This window comes from Erigeron canadensis, chromosome 9 (genome assembly GCF_010389155.1).
Source record: "Erigeron canadensis isolate Cc75 chromosome 9, C_canadensis_v1, whole genome shotgun sequence".
Classification (NCBI taxonomy): domain Eukaryota; kingdom Viridiplantae; phylum Streptophyta; class Magnoliopsida; order Asterales; family Asteraceae; genus Erigeron; species Erigeron canadensis.
In genome coordinates this window covers 25,523,927-25,536,049 of record NC_057769.1, presented here as the reverse complement: position 1 = coordinate 25,536,049, position 12,123 = coordinate 25,523,927, and the positions used below count along the sequence as shown (strand labels likewise).

Genomic DNA, 12,123 nt, shown 5'->3' with positions numbered 1-12,123 from the left:
GATTTAAAGATCTTGTCAGCAGGCTGGGAATGTTGAATTGTGACTCAACTATCTAACTTACATGTCTTGTGTAAGATTAATTGGAGTCAGCAAGTTTAAGTTTGACTTACTTGCGTAAAAACAAAATAAAGGCAATGGAAAGCCATAAGTTTCCATCTAGTCCAATAGCAAACGGTTATTGGTAAAGACCTATAAAATCCGTTGATCCCTGTTGCTTTGGGAAAAAGCAAAATAAAGGCAATGGAAAGCCAAAAGTTTCCATCTAGTCCAATAGCAAACGGTTATTGGTAAAGACCTATAAAATCCGTTGATCCCTGTTGCTTTGGGAAAAAAGCAAACTAAAGGCAATGGAAAGCCAAAAGTTTCCATCTAGTCCAATAGCAAACGGTTATTGGTAAAGACTCTTAAAATCCGTTGATGGCTGACAATTTGCCAAAAATTGTATCTCAGCGACCATATGTGTGTCATATGCTCGCTGATACTTTATTTAAAATATGTTCTTATCGATATGTTCGCTGAGACATTTTCTATTAAAATAAAAGAAAACATATTAAATAAAACATAGGACTGGGTCTGAAACTCACTATTTCGGATGTAACTGTGTTGATGACGTGGCAGTTCTTTGTGCCACATATTATACACGTTTACAAAAAGTTACCCACTTGTTTTACTCAAGTACGTCATCCGTCCACTTGAGACCATGACTATGCCTCTGTTGGTCTGTATCTGTCAGACGCATACGGCGCATACTCGAATATTTTGAAAAATATCTTTTTTTCTTTTTCAAAATGTTACTCACAAAATGTTTTATATATATAAATATATATAGGGTTACAGTTGTTAAGCAACTGTAGATGTTGAAAATGAGGAGAGAGAAAAACTCTCTTTTGTCTTTTCGTTTCTGACCAATCACCTTCCTTCACCATACCCTATATATAGTACTTCATACCCACTCTTCCTTTTTCATGCTTTCTTTCAACTATTCATTCTCTTCAAAATCTCTCAAAAATTCTTAATCTTCTCAAAATCTTCATCTCTGCTTTCTCTATTCTCTGCATCTTCACAGTGTTCTTTCTTTCTAAACTTTAGAATGGCTTCATCTTCTCAAACTCCATCTGCTTCCGCCGCCACTCAAAAGACTTATCTAAATTCTTCTTCCTTCTCTCCATCTGCCAATGTTGTAAAATCCTCAAAGATCTCTTTCAATGCTTCTGAGATGGTTGTTAAACCTAACAACCATCTCGGCTCGTCTGAAGTACCGAAAGGTACAAAAGGATATAAGCCAATACTCGATTTCATTCATGCTTCCCCTGCCAGTCACTGTATAATGGCAGATCCGGAGAAGATATATGTTCATCTTCTTCGTGAATTCTGGTGGACATGTAACTATGATGAGTCCACCCAGTCTATCGTGGGTACTGTTCGAGAAGGAACAAAATCCATTTCTATCACTCCAGCGTCGTTACGCCGTACACTACGCTTCCCACAAGAAGATGATGAAAATGTGTTTGTGGAAGCGGCTGGAGATGATGAGTGGGAGGCATGGTTGCCTTCCATCGGGTACAATCACAATCTGAGGAACCCTCCGGCCATCCCTAGCAATCCTCTTAAACAAAATCTCCCAGGGATATGGAGGGTTCTATTCACCCATGTGATCCAGTGCATGGGTGGAAACTCTGGGTCATATAATCAGGCGTCCTCTACTTCGATGCCTATTATTCACGCCTTGGCAGAAGGAAGGTTTGTGGATTTTGCCTTGTTGATCTTCAACGACATGAAGAACAAAGACCAACAAACAAGTTTTAGATCATTGAAAGTAGACCGATGATCGAATGAAAAAGTGGTGTCCGAAACAGCAAGTTGACGGTCGATGCTGATAACAAAGGCCATCAACTTCGACCGTTAAAAGAACATCGGCCATCAAGGGTCTGATCGAAGAAAATGCTCACTTACGTAAAAAACGACCCATCTAGACGCAACGTCAAGGCTTCAAAGTTTACCACCACTCACTACAAGTATATTTAAGGATAATAAACACTCCAATTTCACCAAATCATTTCCGGAATCAAAAACCCTCTTTTAAACCATAAGTTGCTAGTTTTCATCAAAAACTCAAAGATTGGACTAAGTGTTATGTAATCTAGATATCCAAGACTTAATAGAACATAAACTAAGTATGTAGAAAGTAAATAATTTACATGCCAAATCTTTACCTTGATTTGAAATCCGAATTTGAGACAAAGAAAGGAAGAACACACTTGGTAAAATGGAAAACTTGAATCCTTGAAACCAATAGCTATTATTATACAAGTTACTAGTAAATTTTACTTGTTATGATGATGATGAATCCGAAGATAATGAAAGAATAAGAATAAGAAGAGGATGGAAATGTTGATCTTGAGTTTTGAGAGAAAGAGAGAGTGTGTGAGTGTTTTGTGTGTAAAGAGATAAGGGAAATGAGAGAAATGAGAGGTGGATAGGGGGGTTTTGTTCCCCTCTTGAGCTCTCGCGACTAGTTCAAGTTTCTCCAAACAATTGATTCATTTAATTAAAACTTTTACCCCGAGACTTGTTCAAATACTTCGTTGATATATTATTAGCTATGTCGAAATAACGTTACTAACGAATACTCATTTGTCTACATTTTCATTACAAAATTTTTATTTACTTCGGGTTGGCTCATTTCAAATCTACCTAGCCGTGTAACGATGACCGGTCAAAATGGCGAATGTTACAAATACGCCGACTCAATATGGACCAATACGGTTCACACCCAATGGGGGGTGGACTATATTGGAAGTCGAATACTCTGAATACGAGTATGCACTGGGGGTGCTCTTATTCATAAGGCAAAATTCTTCCCCGTGATCCAGTGAATAGTATTATTGTACATTGTATATATAGTTTCCTTATCTATGGTTTTATCATGATTAATTTTCAATCAAACTCATCAACGAGAAACTTTTATTTGAGCTCAAATTCATACAAGAAATCTCATCCAGGCCCAAGGCTGGCTTGGAGGAGGCGCATAGGGTGCAAAAGAGCCAAACCCAATCACCTTAAGAACCCACTAGATAACTTATATATATACTCTTTAGTATTATTAGAAAATCATTAAGACCAAAAGTATCAAGTAATTATAGATCATTACATATCAGAAAACCTAAGGGTTTTCTATTCTTATAAATAGAGACCTAAAACCTTTTCAATTTCATAATTCTCTTCTCTCGCTTGTGAAGCTTGGTCTAAATTCTCATCCCTTTGGATGGGGATTTTGAAAATAGCTTTTCTAGTTATTTTTATACATGGTGGGTTTTGTTATAACATAAGGTTATAGCTAGCACTTAGCTAAGTGGCGAATATTCGTTCGTGTGTACGAGTCTTTAGAGGAGTTCCTACACTTGGGCTCTAGTACGTGACAGAGTTCTCGTCTCCGGGTTTCTACATAGAGGTTAGGCTTCTTTATTTATTTATTTGTTTATTTATTTATTTATTAGTTGGTTATATTGCATGCATGATAGATAATTTTAGAGAACTAATTAGTTAATTATTTTATTAACTTATTCCGAGTATATAATTAGTTAGGTTAATTAATTATTACATAAATAAATTAAACTAGATTAATTTATTTGGTTAATTAATTAATCGTAACTAACTAAGATGTTCATGTTTTATTAAAAGGTTTTTAATTAAACAATTTTGGTTAAAGTTAGGGTTTTGAATTCGAGCCCCCTTTCCAAGGGGAATTCGACTTCGACTTCTCATGTAATTAGAGTTTCGAATTTTGGCAACCTTTTCAAGAGAAGTTGAGTTCGGCTAGGATTAACTAAATTGATTTTTAATTAGTTACATTTTAAGCACTAAGTTTTGAATAAACTAATTTGAAGTCATTTCAAATTATGAACATTCATTTTAGATAAAAAAAAAGTTGTATAATTAATTAAATCCCAACATTATGAGCCATGTAGCATTAGTCAAATTTTTTATGTTCCATCAAAAAGATATATTTATAAAATGGGTTAAAATTGAATTATTATTAAGTCAAAGATTTGATATGAAAATTTAAGTTAATTTTAAGGGGCATAAAGAAAAATATAGTAAAACAAAAGTCAAGATCCCTATCATCTTCGTCATGAAGATTTTACAGAAAAACTTCATTAAAACATGAAACTTTCATTTTAGCTTCCATCACGTATTTAGCGGTTACATCAAAACTACTTGGCTCATCATAAAACATAATCCATTTTCATTTGACGTATAAAGTAGTTACATTGTAGATCTGCCCATGTGTCGGATTGGAACAACGTACAGAAAATCAAAATATTTGAGATGGTTTTTGTTAATAAGTTGGTATGTATTTTTCTAAACAAGTTTTTGTTAACTTTAATGATTATATATTGTTGATGGTCATTGCTTATTGGATTGTTTTAAGTTTTTATTTAGTGTATTTGAAATTTAATTTTATAATTTTTATAATTTTTAAGGGTTTTTTATTTTTGATATTCATATGTTTTGTTATTTATTTTTTAATATTTAGCTTTAATAAATTTTGAAACTACTCATTTATCTAACAGGACTGAAAACTAATACATATAATAAAAATAAATAGATAAACACCTGGCCAGCCGGTTGGATCGAGAATCGATAATTTAGTAGTAAAATTTACATTCCATCCGTCTCACTAGAAGTGTCATGTTTTAAAATTTCAAACTCAATTGTTTTTTAATTTTGACTTTAAATAACTTTATTCGTGTTGGATTATACTTAATAGATGAAAGTTATATAAATTGATTGTATTTTAAAAGTGTTTTTAATGATATAATTGTCATCAAGTTTTATATAACACAAAAATATATATTAAAGGCAAATTTTAAAGATAAAGACTTTAAATATTTAAAATAGGACACTTCTAATGGAATGGAGGGAGTATTATATTGTGAGTATTAATTAACCTGTTTCATATGAATATCCTCCGCTTAACACCAATCTATATGTGATATAGATCTGGAAATATAGAAAAGAGGAGGTTTAAACAACGGGAAGAATCGTAAAGAGTTCATGTATGATCTCATTGTAACCTAGTCCTATATGTGATATTAGTATAGATGCAAAAAGAAACGAATTTCTTGGATTGAATGGCTTAATTGCCCTCTTTTTGTTTCGTAGTTTTGACGTGTTCTTTGGGACTTATATTTGTAATTTATTTGTAATCTTGTATTTTTGGACTATCTAGTACTTCGTTGGTGGCCTTTTATTTTAATATATTGCCGTTCTAAAAAAAACACCAATCTAGCTTAGTATGGCCATGTACCACCTAATAACCAAACTTTTTTAGAGATAAAACTATAAATTATTTTTTATATGTCTTTATACTTTAATAACTTATTTACTAATTACAGGTCAAATTGATTTATATTTTCAAATTTGAGATAGAACTATAGAATATTTTTTTATATGCTTAAAGACAGGCGCTTTAATAACGTATTAACTAAATTTGATTTTTATTTACATTATTTTTTTTTTCATTAGCACTTGACACTTTTTAATTACATTTCTTAACCAATAATTTTAATATTAATAGAAAAAAACAATAGCTTATGTATTCTAATAGTACGTTCTTTCTAATAAATACAAAATTAATTAATTAGAAATATGAGAATATCATGTAATTATATTGAGATTTTAAAAATAATTGTACTATCCATTTTCAAAGGTTTTTTTAGTAACTCTTATAACACATATAAGAATACAAAGCATATTAAAATTTCATATTTATACGAAGCACCAATAACATTGTTACATTTTAATTAAAATAATTAGCATATGTTTCATGTAAGAATATATAATATTATTTCTAATAGTACAAATTAAAAGTTGAGTACATCACGTGTAACAATAAATCAAATAAAATTATTGTGACCTATTATAATTTTTTAATATTCAAATACTGTTGAGTATTTTATAGTCTGCAACTTCGATAAACATATTAAGATTTTGTAAAATTCAAATATTGTTTAGAATTTCACAATAAACAACTTCATTGAATAAAAAATATTTCAATATAAAAAATCAAAGTTTTTATATATAGATCATAGGCTTATTAATCGAAATAGTAAACTAAATTATGAAACATGATAAATTAATATATAATATGTTTAATGTCGTAAGCCAATATATCAGATACGGGTTTAAAATTTAGTATACTAAGTCATTAAGATAATATATATAGAAGGTTACTTATGAATCACACTAAAAGGTATCCTAACATTGCACGTTACATATGGTTTTCTTCATGCTGATTATATATAATATCAATATTAATATAATATAATGTGGGAGGTGTAATTTGTTATACTAACATGATTTTTCAATGCCATAAGTTAGTAATTTGTTTATGCTATTCTTTAACAAAAGAAAATACATTTACAACTTACGTACGTATATGATTGTTAAATGGAGTAGTTCATATCTGATACCCAATATCTCATACCTAATCCCTTATAAAATGGCCCGAAATCATTTTGAAAGGAGTTTTCATACCCTAAGATACGGATAACATGGAAGATAAGTTCTATACAGTTTTTACTCTTGTTACTTATAAAGAAGTGATATATCTAGAATTATTTTTAGATATTCATAACAATATATATTTTATACAATAATACACTGTGCAATAGTATAGTATGTATATTTGTTGTGACTGTCAAAATAATGTCGTAAATCTTATTTTTAGTTATATATTAGAACACTACTCGCGCGTTACCACGGTGGTGAAGGTGGCGGTTGTGGTGGCGGTAACATGTGGTGGTGGCGAGCGACGGTAGCGGCAGCGGTGGAGATTGGTGATGGTGGCGGCGACGCGTGTGCGGAGACGACGAGTAGTATAGGTATTGATGTAATTTTATTTTGATGAAATGTTAGAAATTAAATTGTTGAATAAAGACTATTTGCTTTTTAATATAGCATAAACTAGCAATGTATTTTGTTTCCACTTTTATAAGCTCAAACTTTGTTTTCTTTTATCATTAGTTATTGTCATGGTTTTTGACATCTATTCTAACATGTATTAAATAAAATTCAGATATATCTGTTATGTTAAACGCATTGCCAATGATCTTTAAATGTTTTGTGTTTAACCTTGCAGTTTTAAAGGTTGAAAAATTAAAACGACCGTGCAGGTTAAGTAGCAGCGCAAAAATAATAAGAATTTGCTATTAATTTTAGAACTTTAAGCTTATATATAAATGGTTTATTTGTTAGTATTAGTTTTAGACTTTTTAAAAACGCATTTTTAACCTTTAGTATGTAGTTTAACAGGGTTATAAATTAACCTCTAACATAAAGTCATTATCATTATCATTTAAATTAGTCCATGGCTTAATAGCCTAGTGGCGGCATCTGGATGGTAGATAGGTCTTGACATTCTAAATCCACACACGGGTTTAAATTCATATTTATTGAGTTTTTTGTGATCGAAAATTGCCGTTTAAAAAAAATATATATTATCATTTGAATTAAATACTTATTTACATATTGACATGTGCCTAAGAGACAAGATCAAGTAATTACATGTGTATTAGATTAAACTAGTCACAATCCCATTAGGCCTTACCCATATAACTCTTAATTCATCCATAAGTCTCGCCGTACGTTACCACTTACCACAATACCACATGCGATTTCTTTTTCCCAATTTACGAGTAATAGGCATATTATTTATAGGACAAGTTGCATTTTTAGTCCCCACAATATCACACGTTTTTTAAGAATGGTCCATGTTAAAGCGGCAATCTGTATCTTGTAAAATCTTTACTTCTTTATAATGATACAAGTTGCGCTATTGAATCCGTTTTAGTTGCATACAAATATTTCATTCACATTTTTAAAGAAATGATTGGTTCGTGGAATAGAATGTAATTGAAATTGAATTTTTTTAGTTTTAAGATTCTTCAAGTTGAGTAATGAAGTAGATTGAAATTTAGTGAATTTCTTTAATCAAACTATTCAATATTTCTTAAAATCCTTCACTTCTATGATGAAAAGTTCAATAGACTCAAAATCCATTTGTTAAGTAATTTATTGCATTTAAACTCATTCGTTACTCAACTTAGGACTTTTTAGAAGATTTATGAAGGTGAATCCAATTTTAATTTGAATGTAGTAATGTTGGAACCATGTTAATGTGACCGTCACTGGTCGTTTATCATTCATGATATGATGATTGACGATAATTGAACTTCCCTATGTCTAAGTAAATGTATGATGAGCGTATTTACTCTTGAAGACGTAGAATAGGGTTTCCGATTAGATGATTGAATACTAATTAAGAGGACTAATGGTGCACACATTAAACACCATAAGGGTTGAAAGTGTAAATACTCTCTTTATATATAGAGAGTCATTAACCCTAAGTTAAGGTTAATCTCAACACATATTAAACCCTAATTTTCGTGTGTCTCTCTTCTCTTAATTCGTGCATAACATTACAGCCGAATTACTCATCCCATTATTACTCAATCACCTTGTTTTAGGAACCCGAAATCAATGACAACTATGTTTAATGCCTTTACGGGTTTCACAAGATCATCTGATGAATATTATTGCTTGAATCAAATCATGTTTATTCTAAAAAAAAAAACATCGTAAGGCTGTTATTAGAATTTCCATACATGGCATCTCTACTATAATACACGGTGAACTCACGAGGAGATACGTCTCTATAAATAGTCAACACACTTGCAAAAACCCATCAAATAAAATACATATATTTTGCAGCCCCGTCTAATGAAAGAAGAGTTTCAAAAAATGTGTTCTATAAATTTTGTTTCAAAAATAATATTCATAATGTTTTTACGGATAAAAATAACAATATAATTAGATGATAGAGAAGTAACTTTTTGTCAAATTTTGTTATATATTTACTTTCAAAATAGTAATATTAAAAAAAAAAGAATAATGAAAATAGAAAAAAATAAATAAAAGAGAGGAAAGAAAAAGTAATTTTAGGAGTATGAGATGATACCAAATATAAAAATAATTAGGGGCTTGATAATTAGACCCATAAAAAAAACTATTTGTATCCAAAATTCTTGACTAACTTTTCATAATAATTATTAACTTTTACTAATTTTTTAGTTAGATATAATAAAAAGTAATGATTATGTTTTTTTAAAGTAATGATTATATTTTTATTTATCTTTAACCAATATTAATATTTTAATGTTTCATTTTTTTCCCCATAATTTATGTATTAACATGATAACATGAAAATATAAAAATGTAAAATTTATTTTAATCTCTAATAATAACAAAATAAAAGTACAAACACTAAAATAATTAACAAAATGCAAAGGTTTATTTTAAATTTCTAGTAATAAAATAATAAAAATACAAAAACATTAACTTAATTAATCAAATATATTAATAACACCACTCTCACGACGACAAAGACTGATATATAGATCTAGACGCGACCTATACATGATTTCCCATCCGGCTGCACACGGGCCATGGTGAAATGTCCAATATGGCGTGATAACAGGCATTGGGTACTCGCCTTGTAACCCCACCATGACAAAATGTGATTCTCCATTTACAAGGGCAATTGTAAGAGCTCTGTGATGTTGAACATCTTCCGGACCACACCAAAACGAAAAAATCGTCGTACTGCCTCTCTTGTCTAAAGAATGGACGATCAGACCAAACTTATTAGCAATTAAAACACCTGCCTCGGGCATTTTCATCCAATGTTCCGGTGGACAAGGGGAACCAAAGAAACACAGGTCTTGATACATTGAATTTATATCGATAACGAAAATCCTCGAGTATAAATCATATCGATTTTGCAACTCTTCTCTCATTTGTTGCCGAATGTACTCATAAAAATTGTCTTCATTAAGTCCAAGACCAACAACTAATGCTCGATATCCACAGTTTCCATCACCGAAAACATTTTGTATATTCGTAATGTATGGATGAAATACTTGTGGAATATCGTCCATTAAATTTGAACCACACTTCAATGGCGCTTTATTTAAGTCCAACATGTGTGGACCCTGAAACTCATATGGGACCTCGTTCAAATCTATATTTGGCTCCTTGTTCAAGTCAAATTCAAATGTACTTTGTCTGGCAGGTTCCCTAATCGGCTCAACAAAATCGGGCATGGTTGAACAACTAAATCTCGTTGAACAAAACTCGGTACGTTTTTTTTTGTTGCGATTTCTTTGGTCGTCCACGAGTTTTATTTTGAACTTGAGGTTCCCGAATGTCAGTTGGTCTTGGTTGTGGTTTAGATCTGAAAGCGGCGGTTGTTGGTGGTGGTTGCTGAAGATGGCGGCGGTTTAGATCTGAAACGAGGTGGTTGCTGAAGATGGCGGCGGTTTAGATCTGAAACGGGGTGGTTGTTGAAGATGGCGGCGGTTTAGATCTGAAACAGGCAGTAGTTGGTGGTTGTTGATGAAAGTGGCGGTGGTCGGTGGTGGTTGATGAAAGTGGCTGTAGATGGTGGTGGTCGCTGGTTTTTCAGAATTGATAGTGGCGGTTGGAGGTGGTCATAGGGGGCGGCCGAAGGTTGTCACAGGGGGCGGCCAATTTTTAGTAAGTTTATTACATATATGAATATATGTACTTAGATAAATATATATAAGGATCAACTTTTATATCGTTGGGAATAGATGCTTGCCGGAATTTTCTGGCGGAATTTGCACCGGAAAATTTATGTTTCTTTACGTTTTCGCCGGAAAAAGTATGTTTGCCGAAATTTCGCCGGGAAATTTATGCTTGTCAGAATTGTTATTACTGTTAATTTGTTCTGTAGAAATGATAGTTGTAATTCATTATTTATAGTGTATTTTATTTGTTGGTTAATCTTTGTATTTAATTCTTTTTACTAACTGTATTGTATTGTTTCAAGATTTCAATTAAATTAAATCTCTTTTTAACAAAATTATGTTTTCAATAATTTGACTGAAGGGATTGGTATAAAACTTAGGCTGTTAAAAATTTTGTAGTCATCTCTCAAGTCTCAAACTGTTTTTTATTGTTTCAAGATTGTAATTATATTTTTTAACAAGTATATAGAAAAATAAATTAAAAAGATAATAAAATATTTTATGTTTAATAAAATTAAAAAAGTAAAATAACCTGCCAAAGTAAAAGTTGTCAGAAATTATATTTAAATTGAAAAATGAATTGAATTTTTGGTACAAATAACAACCTCCAATAATTATCAGAAGATTGATAAAACTGCCCTCTTTTTCACTCACTTTCGCTTATACGGTGTATTAACTTTCATTTTATTCTATAGATGAACCGTTGACTTTTGTAAAATATGCGTCTTGGAATGAATAATCTTATTACGTCAACATAATTATCGGGTCCTACCACATCAAAGTCGTCTATATATTAGATAGTTTAGTTAATAGTTACTACTACACCACGTCACAATACAATTAACATGCACTTAGTATAGTACACTTAATAAGAATAATGATGAATAATAATATGTATGGAATGGTGTTATGTCTACTTGTTATCACAACTACAATCGGCTCGGTTTTGTGCTATTCTTCCAACAATAATGATGACGTCATTTCCATGCCGGTGGAAGAAAAAACATCGTACATGAAGCCTGCAGGGAAGACGGTGAGTCAAATAATTTATTATCTAGCATTCTAGCTACGTACATCTTTTACAATGGGATATTTCTTTTAATTAATTTACTAATATCATGTATTAAAAGCTAAAGCTTATACAGTATGTTTTAAAAATTATACAGTATGATAAATTAATCAAAAGAGATGGTACGAATATCACTTCTCTTTTACAATATGTACGTGTGCGTGTCGTAATTAATTTACTATGCATCTTGATATATATACATAGCATAATGAATTAAGAAAATGAAGCTTACAATTATTGTATATCCATAACACTTCCTCTCACTGTCTCACATCATATATATTTTCTCATTTTGAAAAAAAAAAAATAATTATTGTAAGATGTACAATTTATATTTTTTTTTACCGTAATTAACTATGTGTTCAGGCTAAGAATCCAATTCAACTGGGACGATTCGGGCTAAAAGAGGGGAGGTTAACGACACTATCGCACCCTGTCAAT

The 12,123-nt window shown here is 31.1% G+C and overlaps 1 protein-coding gene across 1 annotated transcript; it reads right to left on the bottom strand.

Moving 5' to 3' along the window:
• Window positions 1-9,407: 9,407 nt before the first annotated feature.
• LOC122583411 lies at window positions 9,408-10,166 on the bottom strand. The gene has a single exon (XM_043755816.1). It carries the CDS (start codon window positions 10,164-10,166, stop codon window positions 9,408-9,410), a length of 759 nt encoding a protein of 252 aa, XP_043611751.1.
• Between the last annotated feature and the right edge of the window lie 1,957 nt (window positions 10,167-12,123).